The sequence below is a fragment of the Amblyomma mixtum genome, chromosome 3 (genome assembly GCF_055824585.1).
Source record: "Amblyomma mixtum isolate Tamu chromosome 3, ASM5582458v1, whole genome shotgun sequence".
Lineage (NCBI taxonomy): Eukaryota > Metazoa > Arthropoda > Arachnida > Ixodida > Ixodidae > Amblyomma > Amblyomma mixtum.
In genome coordinates this window covers 199,437,887-199,459,292 of record NC_143014.1, presented here as the reverse complement: position 1 = coordinate 199,459,292, position 21,406 = coordinate 199,437,887, and the positions used below count along the sequence as shown (strand labels likewise).

Below are 21,406 nucleotides of genomic sequence, written 5' to 3'. Positions count from 1 at the left end.
GCTGCGATCTCCTCAACGCACTTACCATTCAAAGTATTTGGCCACAAACCTACTACACTTTTTTTTGGTACAGAGAAATTTTTATGAAGAACGTTTCCCGGTGAAGACGGCATTGGTGCCGCTGTCGGTGTCGTAGTACGCTGTAACAAAATTCGCCCACTGCCTAGGACAACGCCACCCAGGTGGGCCTGCACTATAGGGGATATGTGGGTTGGGCACTGGGCGTTTTTTGACATCGCACCACCTGTGGTCATGTCGTCAACGTAAACCTAGGAGAGGGTGCATTCGTGGTAATAGATTTGGGCTATGGTATATCTATCAGTTATTGCTGTCATTTATTTTTATTTTTTTTTATTAGCCGCCATGGTGGCTCAGTGGTTATGGTGCTTGACTGCTGACCCGAAAGACGCGGGTTCTATCTCGGGCGCGGCGGTCGAATTTCGATGGAGGCGAAATTCTGGAGGCCCATGTACTGTGCGATGTCAGTGCACCTTAAAGAACCCCAGGTGGTCGACATTTCCGGAGCCCTTCACTACGGCGTCTCTCATAGCCTGAGTCGCTTTGGGACGTTAAACCCCATAAACCAAACCAAACCTTATTTTTATTGGAGTGGGGTAAAATGTCTCATTTTTTGTGTTGTTGTTCCAGTAGCACGTAGAATTTTGATGCCAAGTGTAATCGCGTTACTGAAGCATTTATGCCTATCGTGTATGTGCAATGTCTGTACCGACTGCTGACAGCTTCTTCCCTAGAATAATGTCGCCCAGTTCGCACAAGTTTTCCAGGTGACTTAGTTATCATTTTGTACACTGCCGGCCGGGTTGCGTTAGTTAGGGTCGTCATGAAGGAAACAGACGCTTTATCTGTGGGCGCGTTCATACGCTCACGCATCAGCTATAGGTCCTTACAAGTGTGACTGCTCAGTGCCTAAACGTGTTCAGTGACCAGAAGACAAGGATTTAAACTAGGCAGCAGAAGTTGCTCTCCCGCAAGGGTGAAATAGAAAGTGTCCTGCCACTCATACTTCTGCGGACGTGTAAAAAGCACCTGTGGAATACTTTCGCAATGCTTCTTTATATTGCGAAACTATTGCATGGGCCTCCACAACGCTGCTTACCGGTCATGTTGAGTTCCTTTTTACAGTAAATCGCGGTTTCAACCTGTCACTACCCTTTTAGAGCATAGTCCCTGGATCAGCACATCAGAACTTTATTTTGAATTATAAAGATAAGTGCACGTGACAGTTATTGTATTAGGTATTCACCAGTAAAACTTTCCCCTCAGACAAGTAGTGTGGCATTCGCTTCTCGCGTGCAGATGCTGAAAAACGCTCTACGCATTCCGGGAAATCATGTGATCTTTCGAGTGGGTCTTTGCGTTCCTTCAACGTGCTCCAGCGACGACATCGAAAGAATGGTGAAATACAGTAAGTACACGAACTTATCTTATTAGATCGTTTGAAAAGACGCAGAGCTCATAAACCTACGTTTGCTGACGCTCTTAGCATTACCCGTCTACGGATATGATGAGTATATTCTTTCTGAAACAAATGCAAATTCTGTGTACATTGGCCTCTGACCAATGTTGTGTTGCTTTTATTACCCTGTTAGGTCCCTTTTATAACACCATTTTTCTTCATCGTCATAGCTGATAATGACGCTAATAATGCAACTGCTATTATTTAAAATTTCCTGTTTGTTCTGCCTAATACGTTACAAAAGTAAGTGAAGTAAGCTAACCTGCCATGTCAACGATGAAGAGATCGCGAAATAGCTTAGATGTGGATATCGCATAATAAATACATGAATTGCATTAATAAATACACACGCAATACTGCACTGATTCTGGGCAACTATCTATAAGCAGGTCAGATAGATTGAAGTGACTTCATTACGTGTTTTCGAAACTCGGGCTACATGATGTTGCTTCAAATAAGCCATTCAACTGTAGCTATGCAGGCGTGGTAACCAAGACTGGTGACTACAAGCGCGTGATGGCGACCGCCTACCCAAGCATATTTCTCTGCTCGAAAGCAACGTGTTCATAATATTCGGGAAGACGCTTCTTGAGTGTCGTGGGTATTGTAGGCGAATTTCTTTATCAGGCATCGTTTCCAGGTGGTATCTTATTGGAGGGAACTCAGCTTTGGTGCATGCCGTCCGAGCAGCAATAACCTACGCTCACAGGGCATCATTCACGCGGCGCGACGACCTGCATTACATTGCATAGCAGGGCAGATTGCTGCCACAATGCTCGCGAATAGCGTGATATGGACATTCTCGAAGCGGCAGCAGCTATCTTGCTCTGTGAAAATGTGAGGTGAGTTTTATGCATTGTTTCTTCGTGCTCTTGCCTCCTGCATGCAGCCGTGAAACACATGGACATGAAAGCTGAGGTGACCGAGTGCATCCAGAGAGAAGAAAACAAGCCTCTGTCTGCCATACAGATCACCGTCATGTAAGCTTCCAGCCGACCAGTTACGGCTTCTCTCTTTTCATTGCTACACACGAGTTCGATTTGATACTACCTCGTGCCGAGCTTGTGACGGTGTTACTACGTTTCTGTGGCCCGTCTAAGCATGCCGCAAGGCACATGGTTTTAACAGATTGCCGACCGCACTCAAGGCTACTTGTAACTGCTAGTGAGATTTCATTCTTAGATGGTAAAGACAGTGCTGTAAGGGATTCGGCATAAGGAAAATGGACCGCTGATATTCACAGAACAGCAAAGCATTGAACTTGAATGAAGGCATCGATATCTGTGTGCCAATGAAAGATGCTTCGGAAACCAAGCTATACTCCGCACATCGGATGAGGATCAACCGTAGGTAGGAGGGTGAGGGGTGTTCAATAATGTCTGCCTCCTGGACTGTAATTTTTATTAATTGATGGAATTTGGACGACGTTGCACTCAAATGACAGTTTTAGGTGTCCCCTTTCTCAGGAGCACACTTTTTCCCTCAGCGTGCCGTCGTAGAAATACACGAACGCAGCTTTTGATGGCACCTACGGCGCACTACACGGGAGACCTCTTCACTGAACGGGAAGCGCGTACCATTCAGGCTTCTTCGTTGTGATAAACAACCGGAAGTGCGATGGCGGCAGGTCTGGGCTGTATACGGTGGGCGGCGCAAGACAACGTAAAACTGCATTATCTCCAGTGCGGGTTGGTCTCCCAGTTTGAGTGGCGCTGAGCGTTTTCTTGTTGAATAAATTTATCTTCCTGCGGACGAATCCTACTCAGACGGGCACGAAATGCGTAGTGTCTGCGCGCACTGCGCTAAGATTGTAATGGCACCGCATTTCATAAATTAAACCAGCGCAACACCGTCATAGTTCCAAAAGATGGTTACCGTAACATATATTCCCGTACTCTGTAAAATGCCTATTAGTCACTGGATCATAATAGCGAGTCTGTGGCTGACCTCCTGCAATGATATAATAGAGGGTCCGCATGGACAACACTTACTTGAAGCCAAGTCCGTCGCTGATGACGTGATCCGCTGTTCCGAACGAATGCCAACAACGTCTGCGATAATCTTCTGCATAACACGGTGGCCCCAGGTATCACTTTCTCCACGCGTGCCACGAACTTCGGAGTGGAGACGAGGCGTCCCCTGCGGTGTATTTCAGACTGTACGTGGCTGGGCAGTTAGCGTGCACAGTCAGGCTAACGTCCCAACAGGTGCTAACGCAGCAGTGCTTGGCAATGTTAAAGCCAACGCAAGCTTCCATTCGACGTTGCATATCGGTAACTGGGAGCTCTTTCCGCGGGAATTCTTCGATCACCGCAGGCTGCTTTAAGCGGGCATTCATGTGTTCTGTCATTTTACAGGCTACTGCTTAGACGGCCGTGCCACCACGTGCATATTCCAAACTTCAATTCCATGATAGCAGTTTTCAATTCCGTCAGTTATCAGAATGTTACAACCCAAGAGGCAGACATTATGGCATGACCCCTACGGTATTTTTTTATTGGTCAGAAAGTGAACCCAAATTATTATTGTTAAGAATTATCTAGTTAGTCATTCAAATTCTCCGCAGTTCTTCGCTGTACTGACTGTCTGGACAGAATAAACTTGTGTGCCATGCATGCCTTAAATAAAAGAAAATAAAATTAATTCGGCAAAATACATTATGCTGCTTATTTCGCAAGGACAAATATTTTTCGCAAATGGGCATGGCTGTCAGCGTCATGTCGACTAGTTTTTGATGTAATTGCATCATTACACCAATTCCATGTGCAACTTTAAGCTGTTTCTTCACAGTACACTGCAATTGTCAAGGCTAATCCCGTGACTTAGGCGTCAAAATAAATTCGAGATATAATGATCCTGTGTCTTTCTCCAGAACTTTGCTTGCAGCATTTCTGTCGCTGACCGTCATCGGGACTGTAACGGACGTCACACTGAAAGAGCGGCGTCATCCTAAGGCTCAGGCGTCTTCAAAACATGGTGAAGTCTTCTTCGTTGTCTTTTCGCGCGTCACGCATTTTGTGTGAGCTTACGGAAAGGGTACACATATACCAGGTGTTTCAAGGAAGGCTAAGTAATTTTCAAAAATAGGCTTTTTGGGTAAAAATATGGCTTTTTCGGCTTAACAGTACCAGTGTTCGCGGACACTGGAAAGCCGGAGAATTGTCTTCAGCAGTAAGCTGGTTAACTAATTTCTGATAACTAACTTTTTAACTATCAAAGCTAGTCAACTGGTTGCAATTAGATATTTCTAGCCGGTCATTAGTAATAGCTATATCAGTTTTAGAATCTCGAAAACGCGATTATCCTCGGCGCTGTGGCTCAACAAAATTTGGCTACATCGTGCCATAATACATGCGCTTTCAAAAAGCATTCAGGCGAAGCAACCTTTCCAGTTCACGTACCTAGCCAAAAATCCAAATTTTGTCGAGCCACAACGCTAAGGATAATCGAGTTTTGTAAATTATAAAAAAACATAAGCCATTACTAAAGATCGGCTACAGATCTCTAATTGCTACTAGGCGCCTATTTCTAAGAGTTAAAAGTTAATTATTAAAAAGTAAGTTAACCGGCTTACTATTTAAAACAATTCACCGGTTTTCTGATGTCCGCCAACACTCGTAATACTATTCTGACAAAGCCATATTTTTACCCCAAAACACCTATTTTTGAAAATTACTTACAATCTTCCCTGAAATACCTGGTATACCAGCGTGGCTAGGTTTACTGATCTCACAAAATATCGATCATATAATTTAGTTTCCTGGTTCCAGAGTACAAAGCAATATCAACTATTTTTTCTTTATTTTAAGGAGAACATGATCGCTAATCTTGGCATATTGCATTTGAGAGCACAATTTACTTTATAATTAAAAAGGCAGCACTGTCTTCGAGGCGCGTGTATTTGCCCTGGAAGTAACAGTCTAGCCAAGTTTATTCATCCCGGTGCGTCAGTACCATCTAATACCGCACTGCAATCTAATGAAAGCCTTTTTGGCCGAGCAGACGCTGACGATCTGTTTGCTTCTGTTACACTGTCACTTACACGCCAGCATGAGTGGTCATGTCACGAGCACTGATCGCTGCGCGTCTCTGGCCCCAAATAAAAAGCAGAAGTATGCATAGAAGTTCTTCGCAAAGTAGAAGAGAGCGTCCACTTTCAAGCTTGGATTTGCAACTGCACGAAAGGTAACAGCTACACTTCTGTGACTCCCGAGTAAAGGATCGATGCGTGACGTCAAAAAGGGCAGTCATTTTGTTTCCGTTTATGTTTCGCTGTGCCTTCAAGGCAACATCTCTTACAGAACAGCTTAACGTTAATTTATGCTTGCAATCTGAGAATTCACTCAGGGGCAGTAAGCAAGAATATTGCTGCTAGGAAAATTATTTTCAGTTTTCAGTTCCAAACCCTCATCGTTTCGTTGTACTAGTTCTAGCATCGTTATGAAAGGTAATTTGTATTTGTTTAGTACCGCGTTGTCAACAAAATGGATTCAAAATGGCTGGCGTACACGATTTACATATAATTTGTCTTGTATACAATGATTGTTTGGTCCATATCTATGCGAATTATGAGTTGTGAATTGTGGGATCTAACATCTCGAAGTGACGCATGGGCTATGAGGGACGCCGTAGTGGAGGGCTCCGGATGAATTCAGACCTCTTGGGGTTCTTACCGTGCACTGACATCGCACAGCCCGTACATACTTTTTCTTTCTGTGGAAAGAAGCCAAGGAAAGTATTGTGCCCTAGCGAGCGCATAAGTTCGTTGTCGTATGTCAGAAGATGTAGATATAACGCTGCAGCATTGAAAAAACGGGAAATAGAGGGCTGACTAGAAGCGGCGCTACACTGTTCATGGAAGCTCTTATGTGCCATATATGTCTTTTTGTGCTGTCTGTTTATGCCAAAAATAAATTGAGAACAATAAAAACACTGTAAACCACGACGTATTTACAGCATCCATTTTACATGGGTTGCGCAGAATATCCATAGCACAGTGAGCGTGACCCATGATTATTCGAAGTAGGCTGTCAGTCCTTTCTTTTTTATTATTAAAAAAATGGGGCTGTGTGTGTTGTTATAGGATTTTGCAGCGTTCAGCGTTGTACCGTAAAATGTGTAACTGACCGATTGGCCGACCGCGCTGCACCCATGGTGACTCAGATCTTCATGGGGGTACTCACCTGTCTTCGAAGACGGCAAAGATGTAAGGCGATACGCACATAAGAACAAACAAGATATTTGCGAAGCATTTCTCACAACGTTTAATATTCGCACTCGCAAAAATGGAAGGATTTGGCTCACAAGTCTCGAGGAGCCGAAAATAAAGCAAGAACCTCAGTACTGAATGCTGCGTGCAACAGAACAAGACAGGAGAGTACAGATAGGAGAACGCAATAATGGAAATGAATATATAAATAATGTTTGCGTCGTTAAAATGCATAAATGTAATAATGTAGGTATCCCATTCACATTGCTTTCAGTATGACAGACACGCAGTTTGCCTTCAAGAAACAAATACGCGTTTCCGCGTCGAACAAGAAATTAATAAAAATGCATGAACAAAATAAAAAACCGTGGCGCTGATTATTAAACGGGAAAAGCCCCAGACGCATAAAGATCCCCTGATGTTCAAACTCTTAGTACGGAAGCGAAGGCTTCTGCACAAATGCTAAAGCACACGCACGTTCAATGCAAAGGCAATGCGCTATGCATTATAATGCGTACTGTCTTTGTCAAAAATATACAGCCCAAGGTGTTTGCTTCCAAGCCGTGTAGCGTGGCTATTAAGCACATCTGACAGTCCTAAGGTAGAGAGGGTTGAGGGCTTAAGTTCCTCTCGCCTTCGTTAGATTAGGGTCCCTGAGTATGCAAGGCGATCCGTGCTCCAGGGCTCAGAAGCAGACCCCTTGGGCTGTATACTTTTGACAAAGACTGTATGTACATGGTACATGCATTAATGGACAACAAATGTTTCTTCTAATGCGGTGATAAGATTTTCACATGCACATAATGCGCGCAAACTGCATAGGCAGAAACAAGAGGTGTAAATACTCGTATATTTATGTATTAGATGTGGACAGTAACTGCTTTTGCGCCATTTCTGTCGCTCTATACTTGAAAGGCAGAACTCAGTGTATGAGCTAATTTCTGCTCGGTGAACGTAAAAAGAGCAAGAGCTTGACAAGGGTGCCTATCTTGTATTCCTGGTTAGTTCCTTTAGATTCTCTAAAACCTATTTAGCAGTTTGTATCTTCATAAATTATGTGTAACACTCAATCTCTAAGGCACCAAGGAGTGCAGAATTTTTGTGAGCCCACCCTCCATCAAGTGGTAATCAGGGTGCTTTGTAGCCTGAACGAAGTGGAGCATATTTTTATTGGTAGGAACACTTCGAGTGTGAAACATGAGCTGTTAAACATCTTTACTTAAATTCCAACATAAAAAATCCGTACACGAGTAACCAGCACAGCCAAGGTATAAACGATATGCGGAGCGCTCGAACTGCAAAAACAGTAAAACAATGGGGCACATAGGCATGCAAAGTACTGCTGGCGGTTAATGAAGGCCAGAAACGAAGAAATGGGGTGCAAGTAAACGTAACTCATCAAAGAAAAAAGAAACGTATAGTGTGCGTATATGGACGACTCACTCTCCATTCGAATTTAGGAAACTGCGATTACGACCGCACACAGAGTCAGTGATGAAAATTTGGTACAGTCTAGGTGCTTTTCCATAACGCCTGCTCGACAATGTTCTGAGTCACTTGTATGCACATTACGTTCATAAATTTTGTTAGCCTGGGCTCAACTTCCTGTCGTGCATGAAACAACACTGTTGTAATTAACAGTCCCTGCGTCTCAGAATAAATGCCTGCGACAATGCTTACAAAAACGCAGCTTGTTTCCGAGTTTCTTAGAGGACGTCGCCCAAATCAAACGGCTACTTTTTTTCTGTTGTGCGTTGGAATGCACACTAAGCTTTGAAGTTGAGGAAGATATTCAAGTTCGTGCGCCATCGGCGCTGAATGAAATGCAGTAAGGTAAGTTCGTTGTCTTCGAAACTTGCTACACCGCTTGGCTCTATGGCACTGAACTTCTCTCCGAATTTCAAAGTGAGATGTTTTCTTTAAGTCATTTCATGAAAGCATGCATAAATGGGGCGACAAGTAAATGGAACATGGTTCTAAGATCGAGATACGCTAACGAGTGACCTTACCAGCTTTATCATGTATGCAGTGTCTGAATGTTTGTGAGGCGCGTTTCTGAGGCAGTTAAGATGAACACCTTTGGTTCTTCTTGCAGTTGTCCTCAAAGAGTTCTTAGAAACAGCAACATAGAACTAGACACCATGCAGTGCGCTTGACGAACGCGTGAGCCCTGAATGGTCACGTGCGCGTGTGTCAATCAACAGAGCGCACAGCTCGCGGAATGGTTCAAAGAGATTCTGCTGGCGGGTCGCGTGTTATGTTATTACCTTGCTCAGTAATGATGCACGGCTGGTTCCACGACGTGCTGCAGGCCGACCGCTGGAGACGCTACTCTGCTTCTCGGCGTACAGCAACGCGCGCAAGCTGCTGGCGCCGGAGGACAAGCCGGACAGCCTGCGCGCACTGCATGGCATCCGCTTCCTGTCCATGACGTGGATCATCTTCGGCCACAGCTACTTCTTCATCGAGCACGTCCAGCCATTCCGTAAGCCCATACTCAGGGAGCGTGCTCCACGCGGCGTTAATTGCGGCCCATAGCGCACGAAGCATGTACAGGAACGCAGGAGCATGTGGCCAGGCGCATGTCCGCACCACCGTCAAGCGATAGCCACCTGCGCAAGCGGTGAGCGTCATCGCTGCTAATCGTAAATGACTACGCGAGCACCTGCGCAGCAGAGCTGCCGCTCATTCTTTGCGCGTCACGCGTCGCCATTAGGCGAACATGTCGCTGGAGAGGGGGCATTTCTAATCTTTTTTAATCTGAAGCAATCTGTCTGAAAAGGTGGGCATGCTCGCGGCTCCTCACCGCGGCACGGCTCGCTTTTTGCGTATGCGTACAACCTTGCTGGTAATGCAGGTGGCTACCATGAGACGGTTCAGCTTATTACTGACGAGTAGGGCACTATACTGGCCAGGCGCTGCCGTGTCCCTGTCAATATTGCAAAGTGGTAAAACAGATGTCGTCATTTCGTTCCCTCGAAGGAGGGTGAAGAAGTTGGGATTATTTTAAGATATTTCGCATTTGCAAGTCATGCACCACAATTCCGAAAAAAAAAAACTTTTCAACGGGATAGAATTTATGAACACAATTTTTCCATATATCGTAAGATTTCAGTATAACAGTCAATATAACCGCAGATCTCCCGTCAGCAGGCTTGCATTTTTTTGCTCTTAACGCTTTTACTATCTTCAAAAACAACGTTCCCCAATAGTTTTCTATGCAGTCTTAACTGCCCGATGCGAGTGGTGGAAAAGTTTCAAAAGATTTTGGTACGTATCAGAAGCATGGACCATTACTGTCAATATGTCCATCACGGTACTTTACAATATTCCAATGTTCAAAGTTTTCGTCCAAGAATGCTAGACATGCTAACCCCTAGCATATTCGAAAGGGATAGAGAAACCCTTATTAGTCATGAAACGTTCCGTTGCTTTCGTGTATGCCCTTACTGTTATAAGTGAGCATATATATAAAAAAACTCCTGCTATGTCTGCAGCTAATATAAAAACAACTGCTATACGATTTAATGCAAGACGAGTAAATAAACTGGCCATAATGTCAAAGCGCGACTGGTTTGAAGAGCGACATCGCAATTTAGGGCGTTGTCTTAGTGGCGGCAGTTTATAAGGTAGAGCGCGAAGGGATACACAGTAGCTCGAACACAGTCGTCGTTGCTTCGGCGCACACGATGGTTGCGACGCGCATCTCATCTTTTCTCTTCCTGTCACTCCTCTTTCTTCCTGCTGTCTAATTACATGTGGCAGTGATTGTTACCCGTTTGGGTGCCAGTCAACAGGCCAGTGCATTCTCCTGTTCATTTTCTTAGACCCACTTATTATGGTTAGTGGCTATATTAAAATCAGGAGGACAATGCATTGGCTTGTCGATGAACGAGGTTGTTGCCACCTACTGCAGTAAGTGACGATAAGGTGAACGCGATGAACACATTATACTGGGTGATCCGCCTAATGTTCTGAAATTTTCAAAACTGGGCTTTTTGAGTTAGGACTTTTTTTGGCACGGCATTGTCAGCGGCGTAACGCATCATAATACAGCTGAGACATGCTAACCAGTCGGCTGGTAAACTAATGCAAAATAGTTAACTTTTTACGTATTGCTGTTAGTCTCCTTACTTACTGAGAGGCGTGTAACCAACCATTAGTAATAACCATATCAGTTTTTAGAATTTTTAAAACGCATTTATACTCTACGCTGTGACCCAACAAATTTTGCCTGCATTATGCCAAAATACACACGCTTAAAGCTAACAGGCAAGTAACCCCCCCCCCCCCCCCTCGGTGAACGTAACTAGTCCAAACAGCCAGAATCTGTGGGGCCACAGCGCCGAGAGTGACTGCGTGTTCGAAATTCTAACAATTGATATGGATATTACTTAGGGTGGGCTACACGCCGCTCAGTAAATAAGGCGACAAGCAGTAATAGTCAAAAAGTTAACTACTCAATATTAGTTAATCATCCCACGGGGTAGCACGTCTTAGCTGTATTCTGATGCGCTGCACCGCTGACAATGCTATACTGAAAGAAGCGCTCTTCTAACATGAAAAGCCTCTTTTAAAAAATTGCTGAGCTAGGTGAAACCGGTATTCCTATCATTGCGTTCCCTATATGTAGGGGTTGGTGTTTTCGATTTTTGTTTGTTCAACATTCTGGAGGCTTATTTTCGGTGTATATTTCAGAACGCTGATTTGTTCTTTTTTTTCTATTGCAGAAAATTTTACTGCAACAAAAAGTGGTCACATTTTCTTGAGCTCGCAGGGATGCTATGCCGATACGCGCGAGCGATAACGACTCTTCCGCACAACACACATTAGCTCGCCATCTTCGTCATATTTTTTTGGCAATTTGAAATCGGATACTTGCAAATACATTGAGCTTTCATTCCTTCAAATTTCTTGCTCTTGATCGAGAAAAACTTACAGTGTGCATATATGAACACTCTGGATGGAACTGAACATAGCTGTGAGAGGATCCATTTGGAAATTATAGTATTGTTAGCTGATAAGTAAACTTCCAGTTTCCGCGGGCATTAATTAAGACGCTACGCCGATTTTTCTCAGGCGGGATCTTCAACGGGCATGAGATGTACTCGGAGAACTTCTTTTTCTCCGGAGTCATCAACTTCACGCTGGCCGTGGACTCCTTCTTTTTCATCAGGTAAGTAAAAGAATTTGACCCCTCGTGATACATACACGCACGAGCGAATGATATTAAGCTCTAGTGGGCTGCGTTTAGGAGTAGAAGCACTCTTTCTGACATATCCGGATACAGGTGACCGCTACTAACCTCCGGTACAGTTTGCACAATTGTTGTGTATTTTCAGCGTGACTAGTAAACATTTGCGCCTACTTTCACCGTGCAATGGCCGCAGCTAATGGTGCCCGACAGCAAGGCACAAATTTTGGCTATTTTGACGAGTTCCGTGCACCGAAGGGGCTGCTTTGCGTGCAAGCTTCTCGAAAGCTCATGTATTTTGGCGCGATGTAGAAAAAACATTTGTTGGGCCGCAGCGGTGAGGGTAACTGCGTTTTCGAAGTTCTGAAAACAGATATGGATATTACTCACGGTGAGCTGCACGCCTCTCAATAAATAAGGAAGCTAGAAGTAATAGTTAAGAATTTAACTGCTCAATATTGCTTAACCAGCCTGCTAATTACCATGTCTCCTCTGTATTCTGATGCGCTACGCCACTGGAAATTCTGAGACGAAAAAAAAAAGAGGTCTTCTCGCTCAAAAGCCCTGTTTTTGAAAATTGCACAACGCCTTAAGGGAAACACCCGGTGTATACACCTGGGCAGACAGCCACCGGGCTCCTACGGCAGCTTCAGAACGCGGGCTTAGGTGCTTGCGCATTAATAAAACGTACGGACTAATGCTGTCTTATTTCTCGGCCGCAGTTTTTAGTGCCACCTGCCAGGAGGACCTTTCGTTTGCTTCGAAAAATATGTTCTGCCAAATACGGAACTTGAAACTTCGACTTTTGTTATGTGGATCGCAAATTACAATCGTACTGTGGCCTACTGTGCTCTAGTCAGTCTTTTGTGTATGCCGGCACAAACTAAAGGCGAGTGTTCTTCGACGACGAAGTGGAGAGAGAGAACAGCAGAACGCGCACAAAACAGCGAAAGAGAAGGTATGTGAGTGACCTCAAAAAGGTTCACTTGCCTCAATGAAAGGGGCCACCTCATTTAACTCTTTAAGAGAGCTTCATTCCGTGAAAGTTTCAGCGCTGCTCGGAAAAGGTATCGGTGGTTTTGCAAGACTCTGAGTTTTTGACGGAAATGTAGAAGCTCATCGCTGTGCCTCTAAGAGGCTTATATCAAATTCTATCTCGCGCTGTTTGGATGCCTTTACGGCGCAGTGCTGCGTGAGGCTTCTGACGCTTACAGGGCCGTTTGCCTGCGCATCAAAAAAGTAGCCCACTGTGTTCTCACCGTAAAGAGCAAAATTTCGCTCATAGTTACCATATTATACACTTACATTACGTGGAAATCCACTTGTTTTGCCTACGGGAGCAGAGTTCATACCTGCGTCGGATGCAGTCGCTAGTCCTCGTCTACTTTATTTGCGTCGACTATGTACAGGGCAAGAATAATGTTACCAACTTTTCTCATTGTTTTCAGCGGCCGCATTATGTTTTACAAGGATATTTCAGATGCATGAAAATGGAGGACACAGGGCGCCGATTCAGAATTAAAGAGCACGATGAAACCTTAATCACAGGCCTTTGTCGTTTCTGCATAGTATGCCCAGAAATTTGATCGGCAGAGTAATACATATAATGCAACGCAAGACAGCATATGTTGGTATTCAAGCAGCTCTGACAGCAACACATTTAGCGCCACTATAAGCAATACCTACGGGTTCAAGCGCATAAAGTCTTTGCTGATGTGAGAATCCCCTTCGTCTAACGCGAAGCCATGGGTTACAGGGAGCTATTTAAACAAGTTGCAGTGCAACACCTTTGCACTCGATGAAATATACGCCAGCTGTGCGTTTAACGGCAACGTGTGTGCGACTGCATTGGCGTTCTCACCCAGCACCCCTCAAGGCGCACCTTAACCCAGAAGCAGCCTAAAACACTTAACCACAGTTGATACACTCAACAGGGGGCTGTGACTGCTTCGACGTTCCTGACCCTGCACTTGGAGGGCCTCTGTTGCGGGCAAAACTCGGTGCATAGAATTTCTTGACCCAAAATCCAACCACTTAATGTTTGCGCGCAGATATTCATACGCAGAATTTTGTGCACAAAAATCTTCCCGCAGAATTCTATGGACAAAAAAAAATGCGTCGATACAGCCGTTAAGACATACCTGTCTTAATGAACTCTGCGAATTCCTTCAACTACGAAGCTCATTATTAATGTAACTAAATACTTGGAACACTTCAGTAATACGTAGAATAAACTACAACAGCGGTGTAAGAGCAGAGGCAAATAAAAAAAATAATTTCTTACTGAATAAGCTATTTATGTTGTATTTTAGCTGAACCTAAGCGCGGTTTTGAAAGTTATTGCCACTAATTAGACAATAAGTGTTTATCAATAAATTGGCAGCACCGCAGACGTTACTCATATCTAGATGCACCACGAAGCGCGTTTTACCGATAGGGTGAAATGGACTTGCAAGAGCGAGACGTTAGCTTTTACCGACATTTAGTAGTGTGTATAGTTTCTACCCTCTATATGCACTGAGAGCTGTTTTTTTTTTATTTTGCTTCCCAAAGAAATTAGTGTTCGTTTTCCTTTTGTGGAGTGTGAAACCAACTGCAATAGTGTTTTCTGGCATTGAAAAATCAAACAAAACAGATGGGTATGCATATTGACCAAGAATGAACTTCCCAACTATCAGGCTGGCTGCATGGATAATTATGCTGTAGCAGTTTCCTGTTTTACGCGTGCGACCTAACAAAAGTATCCCGCACGTTTCAGTGGCTTGCTGGTCGTTTACACCAACTGGAAAGAGCTCACAGAGTCCAATGGCCGCCTCAACGTGATCAGGTTCCTCTTCAACAAATACTGGAGGTAAGAGCAGCTTGTTCCGGCCATTTAATCAATGATTTCGGTCGAGCATTGCTGCTGAGATGCTTGACTATTTAATAAGCTGTTCTTCCATTAAGTTCCGCCTAGTTCTCATTCCTATAATGACTCTGTTGTGGCACGTGAGTAAGGAAGAACAGTTCAACGCCTTCAAAAATGCTTTATTAATTTAAAACTATCATTAAAGCCCATCTTGCAGGTCAGAGTTCTTTAGAACAGGAAGTTTAGGCAACAGCTATACAACAGAAGCACCCCACCCGAGATAAATTGATTTAGTCAGCTACAGCTTGCAGGTGTAACAAATGATCAAGCGTTGAAACGCGCATATGTCACAAATCTTATTGTATTGCGGAAATCGGTGCGAGAGGTAGCACTGCCTCTAAGGGAAGCGGAATAATGTGAGCTGACCGCAGTGTGGAACTGTGTGTTCATATTGACTCCGGATCGATGTTCGAAGTATTAAAAAGCAGAATGAAACCATTGTTTGTTCGAATAATCGCTTGTGCTGACCCCTAATATGTCTGTATTGTGAGCGCTTCTTTCATTTTTTTTTTTTAAATATGAGGGCAATTTAGTGGTGGCAGAGAAGCTGCATAATGAAGCCCACAAAGAATTTTTTTTAATTCATTCTTTGACCAGTGCGAATTCATTGCCACTTTTATGCAACGAAACGTTGAGCAGTGTTTCAAGCAATGCACGATATTTTAACCATCGAATTATCCCGAACTCCGGCATCTCAGAGGCGACTACTGGCAATTTAGATTTGTTACTTTACTTCGAGTATCATATGCTCGTGCCAGATGGCGGCATATGTTTATTTGCTCGCTTAAATTTTGCGTTTCGGCTATTTGGTTCGCGTTTCTGACCGTGATAACAGGAGTTTGAGGGGATGGTGATGATGATGGAGTTAATGTACAGGCGGGATTAGCCTCGCAGTGCATGTCAACAATTGCTACGCTTGATTGATCGATTTGAGTGATTCTGTCTCTACCACTGTTCCATAAGGCCAGTTTACTCTAAAAACTTCCAAGCCACTGATCGCCGCTCAGTTCGGGAACCCTCAGTGTACCTGATTCTAGAGACGTCATCCTACGGAACGTTCATTTTCCTAAGGTTGCCCAGGAGTGTCTCCCACTCGTGACAAAAATGCGGACACACACACTAAAAGAAAATAGCTCACATCATCCACTACAGCACAATTGACGCACATAAGTGATCTGGCGTGGTGGATCTTGTGAATCCATACCGGCGTAGAGGCGGAGTTCGTTCGCAGGGGGTACAAGAGAGTAGCTGTGTCGCGCGACGAGCCTCGGGTAGTTCAAGAGAGGCGCAGAGGCGGCCGAAGTACAGAAAAGTGATACATCGCTAGCTGCCTTGCGAAGTTTTCGACCTTTGGGACAGCCACTGAACATGTATAAGAGCGGACTTCTTGGTGGAGAATATCTACCCCTCTGTTACCAGCGACTTCAACGCGAGATTGTAGCCACTAAGAGCAAACTGTGATTCCTCTTAACTGTAGCTTCCTGAGCCAGGTTAGAGCCCAGAGGCAAAATTTATCAACGGGGGTCCCTTGTTGCAGGCGCTCGAGTGCGGACTTGTAGTCAGACAGAATGACGACATTCTGTGGTTTGCAGAAAGACCGACGAAGCGCGCAGAATAGCTGGAATAGCCAGATTGTGCCAACAGTAACAGCTTTCTGCGGACAAACCGGGTCCATTCCCCAACTCATGCAGTTGGTCACTGCATAGTGGCATCATTAATGCCTCACCAGTTACTAGCTTGAGTCCAGTTCTGAAATTCAGAATGCTTAACCTGGAATCCGCCAGCTTCTTCAACAAATCATATGTATATGATTTGAACTTGATATATGATTTGAAATCATGAACGTAACGAACCTGCCGGGCCCAATTAGTAATGGGACATGCCGCTACTTTTATGCATGCCCTTCCCGTCGTAATTGCGACTATTTTGATGCAACACATGGTAACTTCGATTTAAGATGTATGTATATGTAAGCAACTGCTCCTCTGTCTACATCTCCAGTGTGAATGATTGAATTTATGATTTGCTCAAAAACCAATACACGAAATCGCGCTTACTTCCACCGCGCCACCGCGGCAATGAATTACACCGAGCGTAGAACCTTACTGCGGCGGTGGTTCATCGCGTTCGCTTAAACTTGCAGGAACGCAGGCTATACGGGCATGCGACGCACCTACAAAACACAGCTTGCACCGCTGAGGCATGGTCTCACACAGCTTGTGCATCAAATGCGGTGAAGAGGCACAAGAGTATCTGTTGTTTCAGCCGGCATCTTCGCTTCGGCGGACGCGGTTGTTGCGATGCGCGTCTGTTCTTTCACTCTCTCTTCTCACCTTTTTTTATTATTTAACTCTATCTGCACGTGGCAACGATGGTGGCTCGGCTCGGGCCAGTCGGCAGGACCGTGCACTTTCCTTTTCATCCTTCTTTCAGTCGCAACAACAACAAATGTAACTCTACAGCAAGGAGGTTCAGAAACACCGTTAGACACACATCTCGGTATTATAATTGTAGTTGGAGAAGCCGTAACGTTAGTTCAAATTTAGACACGTCGGCGGGAGCGTTTCGTTGGCAATGTTTAGCTTCCATTCAACAGTGCACCCCAAAATAAAATTGATCAGGCCTTTTAAAGCAATAAAAACCTATGAAACTTTAAAGCAGCCGGAAAAAGGGCGCTGCAAGCATACTTTTCACCCTTTTAGGCAGCCAAAAAATAAGGGTGCAACTGTAACGATCCCACCCTTGCTATGGGTGCGACGAGCATACTTTGCACCCCTTTCGGGAAGGTGCAAGAGTGTGAGTTATAGACACGGAAATGCACCCTTAGGGGTGCAAATTTTTTTACAGTGCATGTTTATGTTGTAATTCTAGCCCCGTGAATGCACTTCCAATGCTCAACGTGCTCGGGATAAATCTGCGAATCAGTGGTGTGGCCTCCACATTTCCTGGTATTAAAACGATGCCGCGAAGCTTGAAGAGAAATATGCTACTTTACGAGGACTCGAGGCCAGTCGGGCAAGCCGAGAATTTCTTCCATGGCGTTTTTGTAAAGGCTCTCGTTATTTTTAAATGTTTAGCACCTGGCACTTTTCTGATGTATGTCCGTTTTCGAACGCAGCCCGGACAAATATCCAAACCCCGGAACTTCTGGTCAGGGACTTGACGCGTTACGTCTCAGTTACCGCCAGAACAGAAGGTGGAAGTGTGTGTGCTCGCTATTGTTTGGTGGTTTCAGCACTTCGGGCCACGTTCTCTTGCTTACCGCACGCTTGGAGACAAGGTTAAGCAGGTGCAACATATTTTATGCCGTCTAATTACTATCCTGCAGTTGCCCTCGCGGACGCAGCTCCGTATAAAGGCTGGGCATTTAGAAGGACTTTGGGACATTCCAAAGAGACAGCCAACATTTACTTACCTTCCTCCGCAAGAAGTCGTGCGACCCTTGGTCTGATGCAGCGGGTGGTGCCATTCGCAGGATGGTGCCTCCGCTCCTTCTCTCGCTGGGCTTGCTGTTCTTGATGCCTGTGCTGGGAGACGGACCCTTCTGGAACGACATCATGGGCACCGAGATCCGCCTCTGCGAGAAGTCCTGGTGGTCAAACCTGCTGCTCATCAACAACTTCTGGGAGTCCAAGCAGATGGTCAGTACGCAGCGCTGGCTCGGCAGTTCGCTCATCAGGCTTGTATCCAAGGGGGTGCCCGAGGGCTCCCCCCTCTCTGAAATCAAGCTCACCTCCCTCCTTCAGTTCTCTTGCCAGTGTTCTTGTTGGCATTCACCGCCCCACACACCCTCACTCTCCAGATGCAAGAAATTACTTTTAACCCCTCAAAAAAAAAAAAAGCATGGCTACGTGCCTGGCGCGAGCCTTGCGGTCAGGTGAGTTAAGAGTAGCGCACAAGCAGGACACAAAAACACGCGAACAGAGCGTTTTTTTTTTTAACATATTCGTTTGCACGCTAGTCTTGATTCACTCTCGTGGCGCACTATTCGGCCAAAGTAAGCACATTGCTGATGACCAGGATTTAGCCACCGCAGTAACGACTGCAGTGATGCCGATGCGTACCGTTGTGACAGAAATCGAGCACCTGTTTGTTATTTATCGCATCCCGTATTTTTTTACCCGGTTTTCTAATAATATAAAGGGGAGGATGATTTAGAGTGGGATCAATTTGCGTGATAGTACTGAATTTTAATTTACGTTGAATAGTACAGATTATTCTTCACCTACCAATTTCAGGATCGTTTAACTTAAAACTTTGTTACTTGGTCTCGAGTGCGTTTTTGTTTTTGTATTAGTCCTTTTCCTGACTGTCACAATCTTTGCGATGTTCATCGCAGCAGCGGCATCTAACCGGTAGCGTTACACCACGGAGCAATACGAACGCTCTATATCCGAGCCTTTGGTTGCAGCGTTTTCGAGCTACAGTTTCGCCGGGAGATTAATTTTCTCCGTCCTCTTCGTTGCTTAGCGCTATGATGTATAGCACAATCCAACTATCCCCACCTTCCGTTACTCTAGGCTGACAAATGGCACGCAGTTATTTTAATGCATTACATTCGTGCTTCGCTGCTTCTTTGCTCCCATAATTCCTGGCACAACGGAAGAAATTTTGGCTGATGTTCAATGCTTGATATTCCGTCGCCACTCTGCCGATATATTATTTCCTTTCGCTTCATTTTTTTTTAAACTATCCAAAATGAACAGCGGGTGGTTTTTGTACCTATCTGTAACTGCCAGCGCCCCCGAATTAACATATATAGCCAAAGAGGAATACGGCTCCTGGCACTGATGCGTTAGGGCTGACAGTAATAAAAGGAGTTTGATTCCAGACGCTGTGAGTTGTACTGTCACGATGGAAACAAACGCGAACAGAGCGGAGCCTAGGCGCTCCGCTGTTCGCATTTCGTTTAAACACGCTTTTACTTCGGTGGTAGCAAAGAGATGCTAGGGTTGTCCGTGACACATTCCAAGACGACTCTAAGGTATTTTTCTTACACCCAAAGTAAAAGCGCCATCAACAAAAAAAATCGAACAGCGGAGCGCTTAGGCTCCGCGTTGTTCGCATTTCTTTCCATCGTGACAGTACGTTCATCATGCTAACTCGGCGACGTATTATACAATGCACAAGAAATGTCTGCGACTTTGTCTCACTATGTAATGTGCATCTGACTCTTAAGAAATGTGCTTTCGGGCAGGAATCAAACACGAACGCCGCTAACAAACAGAACACAATCTTTCTTGCTTTTATTTTCGGCGTCACTAAGGAACTAGCGGGATTCATGCTTCTACGAAAAGGGTCCGGGGAAGTGTTTATATATCAACCGGTTCTGCGTCGATATCGCGCTATACACAGCACGTTTTTTAAACTGGCGGTGGAATAAATTATATCCTTCGCTTGTCCGCGGCTGACAGTCAAGCCGCCACCTTATCCTGCGATCGCGAGCCCAACAGCCCGCAAGCCGACCACGGCGGGCCGTGCTCTTGGGGAAAAAAAAATGACACTGTGCTGACACAAGCGACAATTGTTGCTGTTGAAACAACAAACCTCGTCTAGCGACAGACGAGGAGATGTTCCTCGGACGGGCTACGGTAGAGTCAAGCACGTCCGCTTCACCTGTTCGCACGGGCCAGGGCTGGGCGACGCCGGCGCTCCTATGCCGGACGGACTCCGAGAGGACGGTTACCTTGGCGTGTCCCCGCAACGCTGAAGCAACTGAGACGTGTTTGCGGTTGAATTCGGCCGGGTATTCACTCTCAAAAAGAGTATTTAAGTCAAACCAGCGATGACCGATAGACGTTTTCGCTCTGTATATTACTCTCGACTGCTGAGATCTGTGTTCTGACTTTCTAATAACCCGACTTTTCTGGTTGCGATTTGTGGTATATTTGCTATTAGTTCATACATACTATCGAGATCAAAATTGATGCAAGTCAGTCGTAGGCTGTATATTTGCTAAAGATGACTGTAATTGCTCGTTTAATTGTTTACTGCATCAAAACAATGAAGTTAAAGGCTCACAATCATTTTCCACCTTCAATCTCCGTGAGATAGTGACTGGAGATCTGTTGACGTTGTCTTTTTCTTTTTGCCTGCTAAGCCTGGTAAGGAGTCGAGAAATGGAGTCGACTTCTCGGGATAGAGTAGCATTTCCAAATGAACAACATTAAGATTAATCGTGTTTCAGAGTACCGCACGTTGCGGCTTTGTAGAGATACGCCGACTTCTGAGGCCGTACAATTGCATCGATGGTGCACGATGCTGCACTTTAGCTACACTCACACAGTATCAGCCTCTTCGCGCTGACTCGTTTTTTTTTTTTCTCTGATGTGCAGTGCCTCGTCGCCACGTGGTACCTCGCCTGCAATTTCCAGTTCTTCGTGCTTTCCGTTTTCATCCTCATTCCGCTATACAAGTAAGTATAAAGGCGCTGTCCATCTTTTTCTTCAACACTCTTCAACACGTTTCTTCAACACTCTGAAACTTGCTTTGCAGTCTGATGTCGCGTTGTACCCAAACATTCCGATAACTAAGCTTGAAGCCTAACATAATCATAATTGCGTTACCAGACAATGCATCCGAAGCAATGTCGCTAAGATGGCTGCTTGAGACATTAAG

The 21,406-nt window shown here is 45.0% G+C and overlaps 1 protein-coding gene across 1 annotated transcript in view; it reads left to right on the top strand.

Annotated features, from left to right (window-relative positions):
* The window catches only part of LOC149353264 (nose resistant to fluoxetine protein 6-like), an 84,720-nt gene that overhangs the window by 36,546 nt on the left and 26,768 nt on the right, over nucleotides 1-21,406 (top strand). The window contains exons 3-10 of the mRNA XM_089577305.1: nucleotides 1,318-1,426; nucleotides 2,367-2,457; nucleotides 4,350-4,453; nucleotides 8,998-9,171; nucleotides 11,766-11,862; nucleotides 14,639-14,731; nucleotides 18,264-18,429; nucleotides 21,124-21,203. Of these exons, the coding sequence (XP_089433431.1) occupies nucleotides 1,318-1,426; nucleotides 2,367-2,457; nucleotides 4,350-4,453; nucleotides 8,998-9,171; nucleotides 11,766-11,862; nucleotides 14,639-14,731; nucleotides 18,264-18,429; nucleotides 21,124-21,203 (914 nt within the window). The remainder of the gene's footprint in view (nucleotides 1-1,317; nucleotides 1,427-2,366; nucleotides 2,458-4,349; nucleotides 4,454-8,997; nucleotides 9,172-11,765; nucleotides 11,863-14,638; nucleotides 14,732-18,263; nucleotides 18,430-21,123; nucleotides 21,204-21,406) is intronic.